Source organism: Gopherus evgoodei, chromosome 20 (assembly GCF_007399415.2).
Source record: "Gopherus evgoodei ecotype Sinaloan lineage chromosome 20, rGopEvg1_v1.p, whole genome shotgun sequence".
Classification (NCBI taxonomy): Eukaryota; Metazoa; Chordata; order Testudines; family Testudinidae; genus Gopherus; species Gopherus evgoodei.
The window spans coordinates 9,773,087-9,796,605 of record NC_044341.1 but is presented as its reverse complement, the minus strand read 5'-3'; the positions used below and the strand labels follow the sequence as shown (position 1 = coordinate 9,796,605).

Below are 23,519 nucleotides of genomic sequence, written 5' to 3'. Positions count from 1 at the left end.
TAAGGCTCTGCAACTTCATAAGAGATAGGCTGTTTGGAAGACAGGGCTAGTGGAATGAGAGTGGGGCTGGGAGCCAGGGTTCCCTTACCCCCTCTCAGGTCCTGCATCTCAGACTAAACTTGGGAAGTCACCCCAAAACCTGGGAAATGGGGGCGATGATCAAATGTACCCCCCTTCCCCTCCTGATAATGCAGGGGAAGGGGGCTCCTTAGAGGGGACTCCTCTACCCAAGTAAAGGATGTAAAAAATCCGTGAGACCACTCACTCGATCTCCCCTGGCCTGTTTTGTAGATTTGGGCCTGATCCAGCCCTCAGCCTTTGGAGGGGCCTGGATCAGCCTCCGAAAGGTGGAACTTGGGGGTGTGTTGACGGTGAATCTATGGGCCAGGCTGCAGTTCCCCGGGGCCCTCGGTCCCACACTCGGTCGCTTGCTGTCTCACTGTTTGTTGTTGACTGAATCAGTGCCTGGGTGACTTTCGCCAAGGACCCAGGCTGCTGAGATCTGCCTTGTTTGTTCTCTAAACAAACACGCAGCAGGTCGGATCCTTTCCCAGAGCCACTGAGTCTCAAATTCCAGCCCCACACCTGGCACCCTCCTGCCCCCCCCCCCGCCCCCCCGTCCGAGGCCTTGGCTGGAAGCTTTCCTGCTTTCCCTGGGCGGTTACGTTGCACACCTGTCTCCAGGCTGCGGTCATGCTCATGTGACCGGGCTCGAATTGCCAATGCCAGGTAACAACCCTGGGAAACAGGCCCTCTGCCTGGGCCCCACAGTCCTCCCGGGGCCGAGCTGGGCACGGCAGGATCTGTCAGCACTGCCGCAGCAGGTGTTACTCCCCGCTCCCTCCCCAGCACACACACACGGATTCTCCCAGGTGGGTCGGACGCCGACAGGCTCCTGGCTAAGAAAGGAGCGAGGGAAGGCTTGTCTGTCCCTGGCAGCTGGGTGAGTGGGGGGCCCTCCACTGGCCTCTAGCCCTCCGGTTGCTAATGTCTCTCAGGGCTGAAGACCAGGCAGGCTCCCCACAGTGGGACCCCCCCCAGAGCCAAGAAAGGGGGCATCAGGAGGCGACTCGCCTGGCTTTTCTCCAGAAGTGAGATCAGCCTGACGGAGCTGCAGCGGAAGGAGGGCATCAGGGATGGCCCCAGCGCCCCAGGAGCTGCAGCCCACCAGGATGGGAAAGGGAAGGGCAGGAGGAAAGAGAAGAGGAGCAAGTTGCAGGGGTCTTTGCAGAGGTGAGACCCCCGGAGGTGGGCATTTGGGGGGGGGGTTGCCCATCAGTGCAACGGGTGGGTTTGTGCATGCATGTGAGTGACTGTGACAGGCATGCCTGGAGAGGTGTGTTTTTGCTGTGCCTAATAAGGCCTGTTGCATCTGGTGGGCACGTTTGTCCATGTGCATGTTGTGATTGTAACGCACACAGGTGTGTGTTTACGTGTGTGCGCGCTGGGGCATGTTGTGTGTTCGGCTGTGAATGTTTATGCCCCTCGCACCCTCCTCACCCAGAGATGTCCTGAGTGGTGGCTATACAGCTTGTGTCTCCTTTGCTCTTGGTGTGTTTACAGGAGCCCTTTCAGGAAGCAGGCCCGCTGCCGAGTCAGCCTGGGGAGGCTCGACAGGAGACTAGGATCTGGGTCTGTCTTTCAGTCCCGGCCCCTAAGGAAGCAGGAGCAGCCCCTAGGCTGGCGCCCTTGAGGAAGGGGCCTGAATTCTTGCCTGTGTCTCCTTTGTGTGAACGGGTCGCTCTCTGGCCTGCTAGGGTCCAAGCTTGTAGTCACCAAGTCCAGACCATATACAACCTGGTGGTTTCAGAATCTATTCAGTGCCCATCCAGTCAATACACACACCCGGCAGTCAATACACCCTGTCCACGTGCATCTCACAGTCGGGGTATCTGGTCCATACACAAGGGACACAGTCCCACTGCCTGGTCCATATATACCTTACAGTCAGCATGATCTGTGTTTGCAGTATCTGGTCTGTACATAGCTTGAATCGATGGTGTTCTGTCCATGTGAACCTCAAAGTCAAGGTGTCTGGCCTGTACCCTTCAGAATGGGCTGTAGATTCACAAGGCCAACTCCCTACCCTAGTACACCCAGTCCAAACAAGGTGCATTCCGCATCCCATACGCTATGGGATGGGGAACTGGGAGGCAAAGTCCCTCAAGATAGCATCACGGGAGCCTGTGCTCATAGACTGGAGGGTTCTGACTTCTGAGATGGTTCTTCTCATGATGGGCTGAGATCGTTGGGAGACAACAGAAAAGCCCGGGTAGTCCCCTCTTTCCATCTGGAGAGGGGTCTGAGCCAGGCAGTTTGGATTCAGAGCTTTCCCCAAGATCTGGCAGATCGGGCTCTGGGCCTGTCACTAGCACAAATGTCTCCCATGGACTTTGCACTTCACTCTAGGATGGCTGAGGAGGACAAGATCTCAGCTGGGGGAAGATGCAGCGAGGAGCCCCCCCATCCCAGCGGGCCCCAGAAGGCATCTTCGAAGGTGAGGCCTCTCTGGTGTGAATGGCTGTGGAAAGGACCTGTGTCTGGCCTGGGGCGTGTGGGCTTGCTCAGCTCCTGGGCAGATGGAGCTCCGGAGGGGCCTGTGAGCATCCCCTGAGCTGAGCCGGCGGCTCAGTTGCTGTAGCACTCTCCTTCCTTTGGTAACTGATACCCAGAGGCCTGCCCGATTCTCCAACTCATAACCATGGGGTCGCTCGGCCCTTTGTGCTACTGGCAGCAGGGACCCAGGGCACCGGACCTCTCAGACCGCAAGGCCATGGCCAGTCTGCTCCACTGAATGTGTCTGAGGCTGGCCCTGCTGTTGGGGCCGGCCACCCCGGCACATGTGAGGTTTAAGGAGACAGGTTCTCCAGCTGTGTGGTCTAGTGATTAAAGAGGGGATCCAGGGACTTGGGTTCTTTTCCTGGCTCTGCCACTCACCTGCTCTGGGACTTTGGACAAGTTGCTGAATCATTGTGTGCCTCAGTTTCCCCACCTGTAAATGGGGATAATACTGCTTGAAATCCCCAGGAGGCGAGACCCTGCTTTCAGAACTGCATCCTTCTGTGCCTCTCCCATCAGAGGCCTCCTCCATCCAGGGAGGGGAATATCCCAGAGGCTTGTCTGGCTGCTTTCCGCAGGCGAGGGTCAGTGCAGTGAGGCATGTGTGCATGGGGCATCACTGATGAATGATGTTTTGCACTTCAAGAGAGACAGATGCTCCAGGCTCTCAAAGCGCATCACAAACGTTAATGAGTGATGCCCCAGCCCGTCCCCATGGAGGTGGGACAGTCTCATTTCCCTGGTGACAGATGGGGAAACTAAGGCACGGGGAAGGGAAATGTCTTACCAGGGTCAGCGACCCTGGGGGCCAGATTCTCCCAAGTCGCGTGGTATCATTTACACTATTGTTACCGGGTTGTGTCTAACATTCGCTCTGCACAGGAGCACATTGGTGACACAAGGCGCAAGGCAGGGGAGAATCAGGAACAGAACCCAGCAGTCCTGGCTCCCCACCCGTCCCTTACTCTGGTTACCAGACCCCCTTGGGATTCACGGTATCTTTGCTCTTGGGGCCTTTCTTCCTTCCTGCTGATCTCACTGACATCTGCAGAAGCAGCAGGCCGAGGGCCATTTCCCGTGGGGTGTGGGTGCCCTCTCCTGGGAGCTCAGGAGTGCTACATGACAGTAAGAGCAGTGCCTTGGGATTTCCTGTTTCCCATGTAATTATGTCCACGCTTTGACCCTGCTGGCATTTGAAAGCCATAAACAGGGAGGTCTGGGGGGAAACACATGGACCCATCACTAAACCCCACTGAAAGCCATTGAGCTGGGACAGCTTTGGGGAGGGAGGAGCTCTCCTAACTGGGGAAAGCATATGCACATCTGTATATTTTCTCCAGCTCTGTGTGTCTGTGTTTCCCTGTGTCTCACCTGTCTGTCCATTCATCATGGTGAATAATATCTGCAAGACACCTAGCCTGGCCCTGCGGCAGGAACTGAGCACTGGGATGGGTTCCCTAGGGAGGTGGAATCTCCTTCCTTAGAGGCTTTTAAGGTCAGGCTTGACAAAGCCTTGGCTGGGATGATTTAGTTGGGAGTTGGTCCTGCTTTGAGCAGGGGGTTGGACTAGATACCTCCTGAGGTCCCTTCCAACCCTGATATTCTATGATAGGCTGTGCTTTGCTGTAAGAAGAAGGGATTTTTCCCATCATTGAATGGGGCTCGCAACCCCCTCACCATGATGTTCCTTCTGTGTGTGTTTGTGATTCCAATGCAAGCAAGTGAGCAGATACCATCAGGGGAAGATCTGAACTGGAAGTAGTTTGGTAACTGCAGCTGGTATGGAGCACAGCCAGAGAGTGGAGCCAGTATTGCTAATCGCAAGTGTCCAAAAGTTGTACGTCAGCCTCCCAGAATCATGAGATGGGCTTAAACTCTCATGAGATTTTAAAAAACCAATAAATGATGGGTTCTTTTTATGGGCCCTCTGTCCGTGCTTAAGGGCTTTTCTCAGCAGTCATAAGGACTAGGAACTTACTTTTGTTTTAATGGAAGTGGAGAATCTCATGTGATCACCTGACTCAAGGAGCTGGGGCTTTAAGAACACCACCAAATGTCACAAGCTTTGTGATAAAATCATGAGAGTAAGCAACACTCTATGGCAGTCATTGATTATATCCACAATCTGGCCTGTTTCCATGGCAAACATCCTGAGGCCTCTGCTAGAAACACACCTGCTCTGGGGTTCCTGCATGTCCCTCCTCTGCTCCCTGCATTCCATCAGAGCAGGGGTCTGCAACTCCAGAGAAGAATTTGCTCAGGGATGGTGCAGGGATCCTCAGACTTCAGCAGAGATACTGCTACGCCGGCCCGTTCATCAGGGCTGAGGGGCGTTGGCAGGGAGCTTGCGCGGAGCCTGGCTCCAGCCCATCAGCTCAGTGAATGCCTAGGAAAGTTACAGGACAGAAAACAACACAGTGTCTATTAAAAGAGAGAAACCTGCCCCCCGTGTCCCTGCTCTGGGCCACGTGAGTCACCTCCAGTATGAGCGCAGTTCTCGTTGGAAGCTGCCCATTGGGTGGGTGAGGGAATGTGTGAAGGTGGTGGATCTAATCTCCCCAGGTGTCTGTGGAACACCTGTGCTCTGCTAGCCTGTGTCTAATAGCTTAGTTTAGCTCCTTTCTGCTGCACCAGTGACTCCTGAGGGTGGAGCCCCTCTGGCTGTTTGCTCGGAAGCCAGCGCCTTGCCCCAGAGGAACGCCTGGCTCAGCTGGGGCAAGTCGAACCACTAGCTGCTTGGTATGGTGTAGGGGCCAATGGGGATTATGTAAGGCTGGTGGTCACTCTGCTGCTACATGTCAGATCCCTGCTGCTGCCAGCCAGAACGTCCCCAGAGACAAGGACACAGGAGTTACCTCCTATCTGCTGGATCAGAAGCCCAGGCTTCCCGCATTGGCACAGGGACTGGGATCTCCTCTGGTGAGCAGGATTTACTATAATCCAGCGACACAGCGACTTGGACCTGATCCAGTGACGCAGGGACCAGCGCCTAAGTTGCTGAGTCAGAGGTTAGGACTTTCCACAAGAGTTGAAGTGACTAGGAGCTCCCATAGCCCAGGGACATGGAGTCCCAGACCTAACCCATGGGATGGGGACAGGCCTTATTGAGTGACAGGAGCACCTAGCGCTTGGGGTCTCCTCCACTCCCCCAGCAATTGGGAGAAGGGCTTTCTCTTGTGTCCCTGGAACCAGGCCCTCCCTCCTCTTGCTGCGATGACGTGGCACCGCTGATCTGCATGGACGCTGCCGTTCCCAGGGCAGCTGCGTGAAACTGCCAGTCAGAGACAAAGTGACGGGCACTGGCCAGCCTCCTGGATCCCCTCCCCTACCGGGCCTGAGTCCTCGTTCATTTCTTGGTGTTGCCTTGATGCTGCGGGAGCAGGGTAAAGGACACTCTGATCCTGCCACTGCTAGACCAGCTCTTTCCTGGGCTCACACTTTCCACTTCCCTCCTTCACCAGCCGGAGAATCTGGCTGAGATCCAGGTCTGCCCACCTGCCCCTGTTAACAGAGATCCCCATGTGGGAGCTGTCTGCATAGGGATCACGATGCACAGTTGAAGAAGACTCATAGACTCTAGGACTGGAAGAGACCTCGAGAGGTCATCGAGTCCAGTCCTCTGCTCTCATGGCAGGACCAAATACTGTCTAGACCATCCCTAAAAGACATTTATCTAACCTACTCTTAAATATCTCCAGAGATGGAGATTCCACAACTTCCCTAGGGAATCTATTCCAGTGTTTAACTACTCTGACAGTTAGGAACTTTTTCCTAATGTCCAACCTAAATCTCCCTTGCTGCAGTTTAAGTCCATTGCTTCTTGTTCTATCCTTAGAAGCTAAGGTGAACAAGTTTTCTCCCTCCTCCTGATGACACCCTTTTAGATACCTGAAAACTGCTATCATGTCCCCTCTCAGTCTTCTCTTTTCCAAACTAAACAAACCCAGTTCCTTCAGCCTTCCTTCATAGGTCATGTTCTCAAGACCTTTAATCATTCTTGTTGCTCTTCTCTGGACCCTTTCCAATTTCTCCACATCTTTCTTGAAATGCGGTGCCCAGAACTGGACACAATACTCCAGTTGAGGCCTAACCAGCGCAGAGTAAAGCGGAAGAGTGACTTCTCGTGTCTTGTTTACAACACAGCTGTTAATGCATCCCAGAATCACGTTTGCTTTTTTTGCAACAGTATCACACTGTTGACTCATATTAAGCTTGTGGTCCACTATGACCCCTAGATCTCTTTCTGCCATACTCCTTCCTAGACAGTCTCTTCCCATTCTGTATGTATGAAACTGATTGTTCCTTCCTAAGTGGAGCACTTTGCATTTATCTTTATTGAACTTCATCCTGTTTACCTCAGACCATTTCTCCAATTTGTCCAGATCATTTTGAATTTTGACCCTGTCCTCCAAAGCAGTTGCAATCCCTCCCAGTTTGGTATCGTCTGCAAACTTAATAAGCGTACTTTCTATGCCAACATCTAAATCGTTGATGAAGATATTGAACAGAGCCGGTCCCAAAACATACCCCTGCGGAACCCCACTTGTTATACCTTTCCAGCAGGATTGGGAGCCATTAATAACTACTCTCTGAGTATGGTTATCTAGCCAGTTATGCACCCACCTTATAGTAACCCCATCTAAATTGTACTTTCCTAGTTTATCTATAAGAATATCATGCGAGACCGTATCAAATGCCTTACTAAAGTCTAGGTATATCACATCCACCGCTTCTCCCTTATCCACAAGGCTCGTTATCCTATCAAAGAATGCTATCAGATTAGTTTGACATGATTTGTTCTTTACAAATCCATGCTGGCTATTCCCTATCACCTTACCACCTTCCAAGTGTTTGCAGATGATTTCTTTAATTACTTGCTCCATTATCTTCCCTGGCACAGAAGTTAAACTAACTGGTCTGTAGTTTCCTGGGTTGTTTTTATTTCCCTTTTTATAGATGGGCACTATATTTGCCCCCTTCCAGTCTTCTGGAATCTCCCCCGTCTCCCATGATTTCCCAAAGATAATAGCTAGAGGCTCAGATACCTCCTCTATTAACTCCTTGAATATTCTAGGATGCATTTCATCAGGCCCTGGTGACTTTCAGGCATCTAACTTTTCTAAGTGATTTTTTACTTGCTCTTTTTTTATTTTATCTTCTAAACCTACCCTCTTCCTGTAAGCATTCACTATACTAGACATTCCTTCAGACTTCTCAGTGAAGACCGAAACAAAGAAGTCATTAAGCATCTCTGCCATTTCCAAGACCCACAGGCGGGAGCTGGCGAGCCCCAGGCACTGTGGAAATGCAGTTATCAGGGAGCGGGTGGCTCAGGAGATGGGTTCTGGGTTCTCAATCTTTTCTCAATTGCCAGTTTCAAGTCAGCCAGAAACCAGATGTCATCCCCACTGGTGTGAAGCAAACGGGGAAGGATAGGGGGCGAGTCCAGTGCTCTGTGAAAAAGCTACATCACAACTAGATCTTGTGTTGCAGACTCAGCGGAGGCTAAGGGTTGAATGAACTGTGGAGACGGGGCAGGCCTGTCTGGGTCAGTGCTGAGTTGCACAGGCAGGGCCGGGCGAGGCTGCCCGTGCTGCCCCTGTCCGGCCGATAGTTTCCCATATTTCTCCGATCTAACCTAGCGGCAGGGACGTGAATCAATTCTAGAACCAGGAGAGCCCAGGTGAACCCAAGCATTAGGGGGTGGGAGGGGGACAGAATTCCAGCCTCTAGGCCAGTCGTGTGCAGGATCCTGCCCTCGTGAGTCATGGCGCTCAGGGCAGGGGCTCTCGCTGGTGCTCCTGCTAGCCAGCACCGATGTGCTGCTGTGTGGGGATGGAGAGCTCTAGTGGCTGCTTATCAGCCTCCACTGCCTCCTGCCCGTGCACGCGCTCATGATTCCCTCTCTTTCCCCCCACAGCTGCAAGCTCTCAGCTACTCAGAGTCTGACCTCTGGAGGAACGGCCTCCTGCGGACGTTTGGGACCCTGCCCTGGCGGAGGCTGCAAAGCAGCCAGCTGGAGCTCTCAGGCACTGGCGCTGGTGGTACGGGTCATCTGGGGAGCTCACTGGGCCAGTCCTGGCCTTTTGCACGGCTACAGAGACCTGCGGTTGGCAGTGATTTGGATATGGCGGGCCGGCTTGACTTGTGCTCTGCTGGGAACCTGGCCGGAGAGCAGAAGACTCCAAAGCCATCTGCTTGGCCCATGGACACGGGGAATTTGAAGCCAGCCACACCCAGCCAGGTGGAAATCTTCACATCCTTTGGCTCTCTGCTGGACAAAGAAGATGGGAGCTCCTGGGGAGAATCTGTCTCTATTGGCAGCACCTCCCTGGACATCCCTGCCAGCCCCAAGATGCAGGGGGAAGACTACAAGCATCCAGCCTCCCAGGAGGAACCCAGCAGAGCCCCAGAGCCTCTGACAGAATGGGCTGAAAGCCTTTTCCAAGAGTATTTAGACTCAGGGACCTTCCGCCCTAAGGCAGTGGGACAGCCAGACCATGTGAGCCATGGCCATAGGGAATCTATCTCTGAACCGGAGACCTGTCCGTTTGCCAGTCCTTCCTATAATCAGATCAGCAGGATGGAGGAACCTGCAATAGGCAGAGAAAGCCCAGAACGGCCTCTGGAGACTATCCAGGGGGTTGAACCCGCCCCTGCCAAGAGACCTGTGAAGATCTGCTACAAGGTAATGATCACTCTGACCAAGGAGCAGGAAGAGGCTGCGAAGAGCAGAGCAGAGGATCTGCCTAGGGTATGTGGGAATGGACTGGGTTCCCACGGAGCCGCGAAGCCAGCTGGGGAAGCAGGAGTTTCTCAGGAGGTTGCTGAGTTGCAGAAAATGGATGAGCAATGTCATGGGGAACCAGCCAGACCGGCTCCCCAGCTGGCAGCACGCAAGGAATTCCAAAACTTCATGCTGCAAAGGGAGGGTACTGCTGGGGTGACCGGGCAGGTCCACCCAGTCACAGGGTGCCTGGTGACACCGCTGCAAGGATCAGTGCCCAGCCCCAGGCAGAGACGGGACTGGCAGGAACAGAGCCTGTCCCACTGCAGGGATCTCTCGGTAGTGAAAGGGAGAGCCGTCCGCGCGGCAGGAGCCCCGGCCAGCAGGTACGTGAGGAAACAGGTTTTGAAAGGAACCTGGGCCAGCGCAGGCCCGTTGGCAAGAACTGGGGAGGGAGGCATGTCTCAGCAGAGACCGGAGCCACACTGGGAGCTGTATCCATCCAGCCTCCCTGGCACCTGAGCTCTCTCTCCCTCTGCCTGATTCATTGGCCCTGACCAGCTGGGAAGGGACCCAAGAAGAGGAACCTCTGGCCAGATTCGCAGAGGGCCCCTGTGCCCGCTGATGTCATGGAGGGGGATGGGAACTCAGCCCTTCTGAGAACCAAGCCACTCATTTATTAAACCAGTGAAAGGGGCCCCCCAAGTTCTGGGCTTGTATAAATCCTGGTGGGGTGGGTGTTGGATCAGGGGGCTCAGCTCTAAAATTGCAAGGCCGGATTCAGCTCCCAGTTCTATGGGTGTCAAAGCAGAGTGAATGCACTGATAGCAGTGGAGTTACTCTGGATTTACTCCTGGGACCGGGGAGCAGAATTCCACCTGCCAGAGGCATAAAGAAACAACCTGGATCACATAAAAAAAACCAAAAACCGGCTACATTTCAACCCGTGTATCCAACCCCCTTTCAGCTGATGTACCCGCCTGTCCCATACATGCTCCTTTCGGAAGCAGGGCTTTCCTGTTGAAAGCCTGTTCACCCCAAATGCTTTTAACAGCCTGGAGTATTGGAGGCAGTCTGGGTCATGCTGCAGGAGGGTTTTATTCTGAGTCTCATTTTAGTTGATTCAGGCTATTTTAAATATTGTAGTGACTTTGTGCCTGAGATGGAATCAGCCAGACAGCACCTCTGCCAAGCAGGAGGCGGGGGAATAATCAGAGCCAGTTATTGAAATGAACCTGCCTTGCCCGAATTCTTAACCCAGTCTCTCTGGCAGCAAATCCTCTGGCCCAAGTCCTTCCAGGCAGCACGGATCATGACCCTTTTTTGTCCCCTAGAGACCACGGAGCGCTGGCTGCAGACCAGATTTCCATTAGGCCCCGCTGGGCAGCCAGCCCATCACTGCGTGTCCAGATGTCTGGTGGTGTTACCTGGGCAGCTCAGTCTTTGTGCATCCAGATGTGTATTTTGTAGGAGCAAGGTAGTCCCAGGAGTTTGCTGTTGTTGAAAATATGGCTCCATCAATGGACTATTGGGGTTCAGGCCAGGGGAAGCCCCCAAATGTAGACAACGACATCATGAAATGTCAGCTGAGCAGAAACAGGCAGAAGAGAAGCTGGGGCTCTTCCTCGAGGTCACCAGTTCAAAGCCAGCCCTAGTAAGTGGTGGCTAGAACTTGTTACCATCTGATGCCTGTCCAGTGGCCGGGGTGACATGAGTCTGCAGGTCTCCGTCTAGTTCCTAAGGTTCGAGTGTCGGCATCACAAAGCCTCCATTTCAGCTGATGCTGATTGGCACGGCTGAAGTTGCAATTTATTGTTGTGTGTGTCCAGTGGCTTTGGAACAGTTTTTATAGTGGGAGTACTGAGAACCACTGACCAAAACTGCAAACCCTGTGTATGATGGAAACCACTTCAAGCCAAAGGGCGCTGCTGTACCCCAGCGCCCCTGTGTGTGTCTCTAGGGTGCCCAGTATTTCGGGGGCCTTTACACAGTTTGGATTAGGAGCATTTAACTATCCACATTGGGAATCATAACAATAATAGCAATATTCCTTTAAGGCTGGAAGGGACTTCAACTAGCTGAAAGGGGATTCCAAAGTGGATGGATCTAAACTGTTCTCAGTGGTAGCACATGACAGAACAAGGAGCAATGGTCTCAAGTTGCAGTGGGGGAGGTTAAGGTTGGATATTAGGAAAAACTTTTTCACTAGGAGGGTGGTGAAGCACTGGAATGGGTTACCTAGGGAGGTGGTGGAATCTCCTTCCTTGGAGGTTTTTAAGGTCAGGCTTGACAAAGCCCTAGCTGGGATGATTTAGTTGGAATTGGTCCTGCTTTGAGCAGGGGGTTGGATTAGATACCTCCTGAGGTCCCTTCCAACGCTGATATTCTATGATTCTATGATTCTATGACCATCATGGTCATAGTCTGACCTCCTGCACAACGCAGGCCACAGAACCTCACCCACCCACTCCTGTAACAAACCTCTGACCAACTTAACAAAGTCCTCAAATCGTGGTTTAAAGACTTCAGTACCTAGTTCGTACGTGGCACTTTTCAGCAGTGAATCTCAAAGCCCTTTACGAAGGAGGTCAGTAAATGCATCTCATGGTACTGCAGCTTTAAAGGACAGACCTGGAGAAACTAAGTCAGTTGGTGAAATGCCAGGGCTCTCAGTTGGTCCAATATAAGCTATTACCTCACCTACCAGGGTTCTTTGTGATCAGTCAGCAGGAGGGCTGGACACAAAGCTGCACCTCTCAACCTCTGCTAAATGTCACCAGGTCCGAGATGAGCCATTTTTCTGGCAGGAATGAATTCCAGAAGCCAGAGGCAGCTGCTGAGAATTCCCAGCCTGTGACTCCTTCCTGGGACAGACAGCTCGAGCTTTCCGATGGTGGGGTGAGTCAGGGGGGAGAGTCAGTTTCTCAGGTAACTTGGTTTTGTGTCATTATGGGCCTTGTAACCAGCACCTTCACTTTCACCGGGAAGTGGCGCGCCGCTGTGACGCGCTCTCGCCAGCTCGTTTTGCTCGGCAGGTCGCCAGACGTTTTCTGCAGTAGCCAAAGCTTCCAGGTGGCCTTTGAGGTAGAGCTGGTGGTCCGTTCTGAAGGGGACCACGATGAGGCCTGCATCCCAAAGGAAGGAATGTGTCAGCCCTTGACCAGCTGTGGGGGAAAGAAAATGTCTCTGGCCACTGAAGCAATTTGGGAATTTAGGAGCTGTGGCAGGCACCTGCCAAACCCCAAAGATTGGGAGCCACCTCAGCAATAGACGGGAAGATGTCTGCAGCTGAGGGAGTGGTCACAGGCTTAACCAGCCGCTCAGTGCTTCCTTTGCCAGCCAGCATTGGCTCCATCTTATCTGATTGATGCTCGCCTCCAGGCACCCATCTCTGCCAGACACTGGGCGAGCAGAGAGAGCTCCGTCTGGGGCCAGATGGCGATCGGAGCGCCATCAGCACAGTGATGGCTCTGTAGCCCACGCTGCCTCGCGATTGCCCCAAGCAGTTTCCCACAGTCGCTAAACAAATGCTGCAGAACTCCAGATCTGAGAGTCCCCGTGAGATGGGACAACTGGGTGGTGCCACACTTTGGGTCCCTGTTGACAGGAGTGAATGGAACTGGTTTAAATTGATACTGTCCAGACCTGCTGGGTCCCGTACTGGAATCTTCAGAAGTGGAAGGATGGTCTAGTGGTTAAGGCACTAATGTAGGGCTTGAGAAACCAGTGGTCAGTTCTCAGCCACAGTCTTCCTGTGTGACTCTGGGCAAGTCACTGAGCCTCTGTGTGCCTCAGTTCCCCATCTGTACATTGGGGATAATAGCACTGCCCTGCTTCACAGGGGCAAGTGAGGATAAACACATTAAAGATTGTGAGGTGCTTAGAAGAATAGGGGCCATCTAGATATCTTAGACACAGTTAGCAGCACCTGATGGGTGACGTGGTCGAAGGCCACTGCTCTACTGGACACATGGCTTCTGGCCATTGCTCTGAGGAGATTAACCCCACCCTCATGCCTTAGTCTGGTCTGGACCCTGATTGGCCAGGGCCCAAAGAATCTGATGATGTCAGGCTCAGCTGCAGCTTGTGGGTGGCAATCTGGGCCTGAGATCTTTTGGAAATCTGAGGCAGGGAACTGAGCTTGTCTGTAGCTTGCTGCTGAGGCAGCGGGGCAGACAAGGGTTGTTCTGGGTTGAAAAGCCGTCCAAAGAGTTAAAGAGCTCAGGCAAAAGCAGTGTTTGCTTAGAGCGGGGAAGGAACACCTTGAAGTCACCTGCCAGCATGCAGGGGCTGCATGGTTATGGGGTCACCCAAACTGACTGTGGCCAGGTTACTGTAACATCAGTATTCAGATTGTAAGAATCTTTATTAAAAGCCTAATTGCAGCAGCTGGTTCAAGCGCTCGGGCTTCTGACTCCTGCCCACACTCCGGTACGTGTCTGTCTGAATGCTGGACTTGCACCTATACAAATTACCCCCTCTGAAAGAGGAGGCCGGGGGAGGTGCTACATGTTAGTATGACCTTCTGGACAGAGCACTGGAATGGCACTCTGCCACCAACTGACTCGCGTGACCTAGGGCAAGTCACTTTGCTGCCCTGTGCCTCAGTTTCCTCATCTGTAAAATGAGGATAGTGACACTGACCTCCTTTGCCAAGTGCTTTGATATCTACAGATGAAAAGTGCTAGATGAGAGCTAGGGTTTCATTATTAATTTTTACAAACAAAATTGAATCAGTTTAGAAACTGATGTTCATTTGTGGAACCTGATTAGCTAGGGAAAATCAGACTCCCATATCAATTTAACTTAAATTGATTGCTTAGGCCTGCTCTACAGACAGGTTTTGTATGGTTACGGGGATGAATTTTTACTGATATAATTGTCCTAGTTATACCAGTGTAAGCCCCTTTATTTCAGTATAACTGTCCAGTCTAGAAGGCAGTTGTACCTCTTTAACAATCCCAGTGTTGCTAAAGCAGGACCATTTGTATGTGTAGACAAGGCCGTACTGACTTAAACTAAATCGATATCAGGGCCTCTTCGACCAATTTCAAAGGGCTGCACTGATTTGACGGCATCAGTTCCTAAAGCGACTTAGTTAAATCAGCGCAACTGTGGGGCCTTAGCGAGGGGTGAATATGAAAAGGAAACCTGCCTAGAGAGTGAACCAAAGGGAAGTAAACCACAGCTGATCAGAGAGCCACAGAGTCAGAGATCCTAATGAGGAGGAGGGGTGGCTGTCCGAAGCGGGGCAGGGACAGGCACATACTGATTCTCAGAAAGTAGGACTTTGCTGTACGGTCCCTGCCCCGAGCTGCTTGCAATCTAGGTTAATTATGATGAGCCGTGAGGCAGGTCAGGATGATGTTAGGCAAGGTGGGAGGCAGGTTACACTAAAAAGGGCACCTTGTCTTTCCCAAGGTGAGACATGACGTTTCCCTTGTTATTAACGTAGGAGGGGACCTGTGCTCCGAAAGCGTTTAGGCAGCTCTGAAAATTCCACCCATCACATGAAGGGAGTGGGACTTCTGGAGAGCGATCGGAATGAGAAAAGGAGTTGAATAGCCTCCAGGGCTTCGGGGGTTCATCCTTGGCATGGAGGGGCGGGGGCAGCATGGCAGACTGCACCCGAGGTAGGATTCTACCCTCTGTCCCTTTGATTCTCGCAGTGTAATCGAAGTCTCCCTGGCTGCTGCTTTGGGGAAAGGGCTGAGAGAGGAGGAATGCACGGAGGGATGTAGATAGAGAGAGAGAGGGACCAGTCTGGGTGCTCAGGCAAAGGCAGTATGGCATGGGAAGCCCACCCCAAAGAAGTGGTGCCAGGATGCTGGCTGTGATTAGGTGGAGCACAGAGGGTGGTAGGCACAGGAGGACCAGTCAATACAGGGTGGACTCAAACACTCAGAACCAAATGCCTTCAAGAATGGGGGAGCCTGAATCTGGACCTTGTCTTACCCCGGGGAAAACTGCACCAGGGAAAATTGTGTCTGCACAAGGGGTCAGCACTGGCTGAAATTCCTGTGTAGACAGGGCCTCAGCCCCATAGCCCGTTGACTTCAGGGTAGTGCTCTCCTCTTGTGGCAGGGGGTCTGAAGGGCCAGCCTCCTGCTGGCCCTCCTGATTCAGAGATTTCTTTTGGGCGGCATCCCCTTTTCCTGCCTCTGCCCCCGGATCCATTGGCCCCATTCCTGTACAACCAAGGAAGGCGCAGGATAGCTCCGACCCCCAGTCTGACCCAGCGACATTGAACAAACTCATTATGGAGAAACACTATGAGAAGCCAAGGATGTTAAATGCTTCTGGCTCAGTCATGCAGGAGGTGCCTGATTGTGATGCCTTGTCAGCTGCTTATTTGTAAACTGAGGAGCATAATAAAACTATTCTGGGGACGCCACACTCCGTAATAACAGAGTCTCCCCATCAGAAGACAGCGCTTAGCTCGGAGGACATTATCTCTGCAGTGGGCAGGTGGGAGAACGTCTAATCCTGTCGTTCACTCTTCCTGCATGTCCATAAAGAGCCATGGACTTAACAGGGCCAAGAGCTTAGCAAGATTCAATGTGGGACTGGCATTTATATGACTATCCTGCATCCTAGTAAATGACAGCAATGTTTTGGGCTTACACCAATCTCTAAGTATTACAGAACAGGATCGGACAGAATGTGTGTGTGTTACTGTGGGGTTCTTCCTACACCTGTCTCCAAAACATCTGGTGCCACCACTGTCAGAGACAGGCCCAAGGGCTAGATGGCCCTCCCGTCTGGTGATCCCTCTGCTGCCAAGAAGTACTAACACAGGGACACATCCGTTTACTTCCTCAGGCGTTTGGCATGAGTAAACGCTGAGTTTGTCCCAATATTCATAAAAACGCTTCCCTTCTTCTAGAGGAATCTACAGCTGGAACTCGCAGCGAGCCAGCCCTTTCCCAGGGGAGGTAAGAGAACAGAGGAAAGGCCACTCCACTCCTGCTTCCTCAGAGGGAGGGGAGTATCCTGGCTGGTTGGTTTCTGACTCCTTTGTTTGCACAGTCGCTGGCTTGGCTTGGCCCAGACACCCAGGTGACTCACCCTGAAAATTATGGGCACTTTGCTCTGCCAGGTAGGGCAGGCCGGGCTGGCTCTGTTCCACCCTCCCACAGGAAACGCAGGTTGAACGTTTTCCAGCTGTTTTTTACAGGTGTCGCTCAGCACCTTGGTTCTGGAACACAACGACTGCTCTGATGTTTGGCTGGCTCCTAGGGCAGCTGCTCCTCCAGTGGGAGGCAGCGACGTGTAATGGGCTCCACCTGATTTCCATTGAGGCCCAGCCTGATGTACAAACTCTCACTGCATAACAGGCCTATGACCCAGATTCTGGGGTGCGATCCATCCCTGAGACCCAGGGGCAGTGGGCAGCTGCAATTACCTCTATACGTATGGGCCCATGCCCTCTGGAGCAGTTTCTGTGTGACGCCAACTATTAAGCCAAGCCTGCCTTGCGCTGTAACCACCTCCTATCAGGACTCCCCAGAAAATGTTGAGTCACAAGGACAAGCCGGGTAGAAAATCCAGGGCATGGAAAAAAGGCTGTGACTGGAGTGGTCCGTAATTCCGGGGTGGGGCTGATCTGAGGTTAGTTAATTAAAGGGGGAGGAACTCGGTTCGGGTTGTGACTTCTACAAGATGGCGGCTGCTCAGTGTGGGTGTATGATGGGCTCTCAGTGCTGGCGAGCGAGAACAGAGCCAAAGCAGACAGCTCTGGGCCTTGCCAGAGCACTGACAGCTTCTTGTGTCTCTTCTCTCCTCCCCCTGCAGCGCCCCCAGCTCCTTCGGGCTGTGCAGAGAGGGTGAGGAGGCCCAGTCAGAGAGAGCCTGTGACGCTGGGACGGGGCTAGACGAGATGAAGAAGGTCGGTGGTAGCGCCTGCGCCCATCACCCCAAGCCGGGAAAGTCGACTCAGAGCACCTGGTTCAGCTGGAAGAAAGCGCCTGCTGATCAGCCCGAGGAAGAGGCCAAGCCCTGCATCCGCAAGGTCTCTCTGCTGTCGCGGAGGTTAGAGGCTGCTGCCAGCTCCTCCCGGGTGGCGATGCTGCTGGAGGCCTGGGAAAAGGGGACAATAGGCAGGGAATCTGTAGACTTGCCTTCTCCAACAGACAGCAGCTGCTCCCGATCTCCCGGCCCGCAGAAGGATTTCTCTGAACACACTCCCGTGTTCTCACAGATCTATTCGCCGGTTCAAAAGGAGACGAGGCCGACAGAAAGGGGAAAGCAGGCTGCTGATAGCACTACGGTCACTGAATCCCAGAGGGATGGCCACCTGTCCCGCGTTGCCAGCACCGCCATACCCACTGGGTCCCCAAGAGAAAGCCACAAGCCCAGTGCTCGTAGCACCACTACACCCACTGGGTCCCCAAGAGAAAGCCACACGCCCAGTGCTCGTAGCACCACTACACCCACTGGGTCCCCAAGAGAAAGCCACACACCCAGTGCGGTTGGCACCAATACGCCCATTTGTTCCCCAAGAGAAAGCCACGGGCCCAGTGCTTTTGGCATCACTCCTGTGACCAGTTCCCAAAGGCAATGGCACTTCCCAAATGCTGGCAGCACGACTGTATTTAGATCCGAAAGAGAAATCCTCATGCTCAAAGCCGGAAGCACTGTTGGGTTTAGATCCGGAAGAGAAGTCATTGTGCCTACCGTTGAGAGCACCAGTGTAAGCGAATTCACACGAGGGAGCGGCACGTCTGTCCCTGGATCCCCAAGCGAAAGCTGCTGGCAATGTGCTGGTGGAAGCCTGATGGCCCTTGGTGAGGCTGCTAGTAGCTCTGCAGCTGGATCGCCGGGAGAAAACTGCATGATGCAAGCTGGCAGCACTGATGTGAGTGAATCCCAAGGAGATAGGGGCATACTGGGCGCCTTTAGCACCAGCATAACTGAGCCCCAGATGCAGACCAGTCCCTTTGCTGTGAGCAGATCTGAAACTGAATGCAGCCTGCCAGGTCCGGGTGGCACAGCCACAGCTGGGTCAGAAATGGAAAGCAGCGTGCCAAACACTGAGGGGGCTGTTTTAGCTGCACCCGGGACAAAGAACACATCTAAGGCTGCTGGCGAACCTGGAAATAGCACCCAAGCCGAAAGTGGCAATCCAGAGCCTTCTAGAGTGCAGCTGTTGGCCTCCCAGGCTAAGGTCAGGGGAGAGGGGGATGAACCAGCTCGGAACTCTGAGGGATCTGCCCAAGAGCCAAACGTTTCATCCGAAGAGACCAAGGCCTCCCCTGAAGCCTTGAGCCATGCCCAGCCAACGGGGAGTCACCAGGAGATGACAGAGGAGGACCCCGACCTGTCTGTGGACATGGAACTTTTGGTGGACACCCTCCGCAACATGGAGCCCTCCGAAATCCGAAAGCCTCCCAAGATCTCCCGGCTGTCGCGCTGTTCCTCGCGTGGAAAATACGCCACCCTGCCACCCATTGATGAGTATCACATCGCTCCCAAGTCCCAGGTTCCCTTCCCGGAGGCCCTCAGCGAGCTTTTTGGTCGGACGGAATGGAAGCAGCTGGAGGAGAATGGACCGAAACAGGAGAATGTGGATCCCTCTGGGGAGGAGGAAGAGGAGATAGAGAACCCGTATCTCAGTAAGGATGAGAAGCCACAGGCCAAAGAGGAGCCCAGGAAAGTTTACCCCTGGGAAAACATGTCAGCTGAAATAGAAGAGAAGACGCTGTCTCTCCTGGGGAAGTTGAGGCAGCCCCCAGGGGATGAGAAGGCTTCCAGGAATCAGAGCATCCTTTTCAACGCTAACATCCTCAAAGGCGCCTCCCTGCTGAAAGAGCTCCAGGAGCAGAAGGCAGTCCCCACAGAAGACAAGCCCTACTCCCGCTTGAACAGCAGCCTCCTCTACAGACGGTACGTCTCCTCTGTGACGCCCCCACTCAAAGCTCTGGAGAAGGAGCGAGAAGGAAGGAGCTCACCCACGCCAATTGACCCGGCTCTGCTAAATGCCAGCAGGCAGAGCTGGATGCCACCCAATGGACCACAGTTGAAACCCTGCGAACAGCTGACCTCTGAGCCTTCCCCCGCTGGACTCCAGGAGATGACAAGAGTCCTCTCTCTGGACCCTCAGAAGGCACCAGGCACAGACAAAAACACTGGCCAGATTCCTCTGCTCTTCGTGGAGGCTGAGCAGAAAAATACTCCTCCCCCGTTGCTGGGGCACCCTGCAGCTGGGGTGAGTAAATCCACACTATGCAGTCGGGTGAGTCTCAAGAGCTCTGAGCAGGAAGCTGGCTCAGCTTGTCCTCGCCCCAGTCCCAATAATGCCACACCACTGAGCACCTCATCTGGTGGTAGGGGAATCAAAACTCACCAGGGGTTCCAGGTCCTAGAAACTCCCTTGGTCCCGTTGCACTGCTCTCACCCTGCAGCTTGCGTTCCACAGCTGATGGGGAAAAGTTACAAGGAAACTGATGGTGCTGGTGGGATCTGGATTCCCAAAGCAGAGTGCTGATAATCGTAATGAACAGTACTAATAACATCATCAATAATGGGTCAACTCGGGAAGTCCTTACTCAGGCAAAACTCCCCTGTGAGTAAGGACAGCAGGGTCTGGCCATTGTAATATTCGTGATTGTTGTGAGGTCGGCCTTTGAAGGGGGGCGAAAGCTTTGCAGTGTTGGTTGGGGGGGAGCTGATGTGAGGGAGTTCCACTCCGGCAGACCCCGGGACCTGCACCCTTTTGGAGCCCTGGGGAGAATGCGGAGCAGTGTTGAGAATAGGAGGCGGGAGTGCAGACGCCCATCAGGATGAGGATCTCGGGTGTAGGCAGGATTGATGCTGGCATCATGCCCCACACAGGGCGACCCAGCTGAGAACGAGCTGCTCTGGGATGGAGAGAAGGGCCGATTCTGACACCCCTTCCTCAAACTGTGCAGTGCCTTACTCCACGAGTAGCTCCATTGCCTTCTGCTCGTGGAGTAAGGTGAGTAACGGACTCTGGAGTGGCCCAGAGAGAGACATTGAGCAGCGGGAGTGAGAGATGAGCTGATATGATTGCATGGTAGAGCTGGATTATATCGGATGAGGGATGGATGGGTGTGTTTGGGATTAGGTAGGTAGATGGCTATGCACAGGGAATGCATATGTAAGGACTAGATAGATGAGAATGGAGCTGTTTAGATAAGAGGCTGTGTATAAGGGGTAGGCAGACAGAGGTGTGTGGGGTTGGATAGATAGAAAGCTATGGATAAGAGAGACAGAGCTAGCCAGCTGGAGGTGTCTGAGGACAGCTAGAGAGATGGCTGTGTAGGATGGGGCTGGATAGATAGAGAGAAGTGGGTGAGGTAATTGATGAACAGAGATGATGGGATGCCAGGTGTGTGGAAGAAATAGAGTGACCAGACAGCAAGTGTGAAAAATCGGGATGGGAGTGGGGGGTAGTAGGTGCCTATGTAAGAAAAAGCTCCAAAAATCGGGACCGTCGCTATATAATTGGGACATCTGGTCACCCTAGGAAGGAAGGAATCTTGGGGCAGACCAGAGAGGACGAGATGGGACCAAGGGAGCCTTCTCCAAGTGCCATTTCCTTCCACTTCTTATTCAGTTTTCCTTTTCTTTTTTTCCAGCAAGAGGCAAAGAACCCCTCCCCGAAGCTCAACGGGAGACCTGGGAAGGTACTGACGCTGTAGGCAGGGCTGGGGTGGGGCCATCAGCCATGCGCAGGGGAAGGGCAGGCAAGTGAGGTTAGCAGTGGTGTCATTTCTCTCCAGATCATTCTGTTCTCCGAGTCGGGCTTTGTGGGCCAGAAGAGGGAGATCTGGGGCGACGTCGCCGATGCTACGTCCTGGGAGCTCTCCCACACTATCTCCATCCAGGTGGTCCGAGGGTGGTAAGCGTGCCACTGGCTGCTTTGCTCTAGCATGAGCTCATGCAGACACAAGGGCTAAGGATGGAGGATACAGAGCCCTGCAGTGCTACCGGGGGAGTGATAGCACCGAAAAAGGAGCAGCGGGGGCAAAAAACCTAACTGGTTTTAAGGCTGAGCTTGATGAGTTTATGGAGGGGATGGTACAATAATGTTGCCTGCAATAGCACATGACTCATCTGCAACTGCTAGTAGCAAATATCTCCAACGGCCAGAGATGGGGAGGGCTCTGAGTTACCACACAGAATTCTTTCCCAGGTGTCTGGCTGGTGGCAGGTCAGGATCTAACTGGTTGGTGTATTTGGGATCAGGAAGGAATTTTCTCCCAAATCAGATTGGCTGAGACCCCTGGGGGTTTTTGCTTTCCTCTGCAGTGTGGGCCATGGGTCGCTTGCTGGTTTGAACTCGAGTAACTGGTGGATTCTCAGCAACTTGAATCAAGTTTGAGGACTTCAGTAACTCAACCAGAGGCCAGGGACCTACTACAGGAATGGGTGGGGGAGGTTCTGTTGCCTGCCATGTGCAGGTCAGACTGGATGATCCCGATGGTGCCCCCAGCCTTAAAGTCTATGAGTCTGTGACCCGCAGGAAGCTGCCTAGCTCAGCTTGCACAAGAACCCAAATCCCCACATTTGGGCAACTCTCCAGAGCTGGAGGGGGAGGCTAAGGCACTGAGCTGGGACTCAGGAGATGAGGGGTCCATTCCTGGCTCCGCCACTGTTCTCAGTGAGATCTTGGGAAAGAAATCTCTGTGCCTCGTTTTACCAGCAGGGATAATAATCCTTCCTTTCTCCTACCTTTGATGGCTGGGTCTATTTAGATTGTGAGCTCCTTGGGGCAGGGCGTGCCCAGCACCTAACACGACGGGGCCCTAATTTTGGTGGTTAGAAACTAGTGCCACACTGGTAACATGCCCTCCCAAAGACTGAATCCAGGGCTCTGGTCACTCTCGGGGAACCGCATGACGGGGAGTTTAAACAGTGCCTCATTTGGCTCAGCTTAGGCTTGCACTCATCCCTCTGATTATTATCCCAGCTCCCCCATTCTGCTGGGAATTTAACAGTCTTTCGGTTATCAGCTCACTGTTTAATTGGGGCTGCCTGGTTATTCGCCTGGTTTGCTCCCTGCTGTGTGTTGACCCTGGGTTACTGTCCAAGGCCCTGATGCTGCAAAGTCATTCTCATAGGTAAGACCCTTTCTCCTACGCAGAGTCCCACTGACACCACTGGGACGCCACATGAGCACTAGGGTTCCCTTTGCCCCATCAGGGTCCCAGTGGGCAGGCAAGTGGTGCTGGACTCCCAAGATGGGCACAGGGTCAGAGGCTGTGCTGGCAGGCAGCAGGGTTACCGTGCAGTGCTCTCAGTGCAAGACCCCCCTCCCGTGTGCTTTGCTCCCTCTAGCTGGGTGATGTACGAGAAGCCGCGGTTCCACGGGCGGAAGTGTGTGCTGGCCGAGGGGGATGTGGAGATCAACAATCCATGGACAGCCTATGGGAAAGACGGGGAGGCGCCTGAGAACGCGCCCTTCCGCATCGGCTCCTTCAAGAGGGTGGTGAGGGTAAGTGCGGGACTGCATCGAGGCTGGTCTCCAGGTGGCTTTGATCCTCTTAGAAAACTCTTCACCTCCTCCAAAGCAATGGGATGTTCAGTAAAGTTGGGGAAATTTGTGGCACAAGCCCATCTCTGTCTTCCAGCAGGAGGGCCTGCATGCAGCTGGTGCGGGAGCAGAGTGCGAGGGAGGGCTATGCAGTGGGGCACTGCCAATAGAGTGGAGTGATGATGAGATCGTTGTCCATGGAAGCGTTCGTTGTAGGAGGTCAACATAGACAACAATGACGCCAATAATAAGAATAACGTCAGGGACGGAGCAGTAGATTGTTTTTACAAGGCAGATTCTTGGAATCTCTAGGGCTTTCGGGTCCATTTGAAGGAGAATCTAAAATGTCAAACTCCTGCTCCGCAACCTGAGAAAAAGCCCGTGAGGGAAGTTGATCTTAGCTTGTCCTTTGGGATCTAAATTAGAGTGTGAAGCAGCTGGCACCTGATTGGAGGCCGGGGTAGGTTTCCCTGGGATGGTTCTTAGTACAAGCTTGGGGAGAGATGAATGGTACTTTGGTCCCTGCTGGCTAGCAGGCTGCTGTCTGCTGTTTCAGGATTACCGGATCCCCGAGATCAGTTTGTTTACTGAGGAGAATGGAGAAGGCACAAAAGTGAAGTTCACGGATTCCTCAGAAGACACCCGGGTCCGTGGCAAGCCCTTGAAGGCCTCTTCCATCATTGTCCACTCTGGCCTGTAAGCCATGCGCACTGTGGTGCTGGGATCTGGGTGGGG

The 23,519-nt window shown here is 53.4% G+C and overlaps 1 protein-coding gene across 2 annotated transcripts in view; it reads left to right on the top strand.

Moving 5' to 3' along the window:
- The first annotated feature begins 884 nt into the window (after positions 1-884).
- CRYBG2 (crystallin beta-gamma domain containing 2) overlaps positions 885-23,519 on the top strand; it is a 31,851-nt gene continuing 9,216 nt past the window's right edge. For both annotated transcript variants that reach the window (XM_030539381.1, XM_030539380.1), the window contains exons 1-8: positions 885-1,233; positions 2,410-2,497; positions 8,480-9,672; positions 17,081-19,493; positions 20,887-20,934; positions 21,031-21,149; positions 22,589-22,745; positions 23,341-23,480. In XM_030539381.1, the coding sequence (XP_030395241.1) occupies positions 2,411-2,497; positions 8,480-9,672; positions 17,081-19,493; positions 20,887-20,934; positions 21,031-21,149; positions 22,589-22,745; positions 23,341-23,480 (4,157 nt within the window). In that variant the 5' untranslated portion in view covers positions 885-1,233; position 2,410. The remainder of the gene's footprint in view (positions 1,234-2,409; positions 2,498-8,479; positions 9,673-17,080; positions 19,494-20,886; positions 20,935-21,030; positions 21,150-22,588; positions 22,746-23,340; positions 23,481-23,519) is intronic.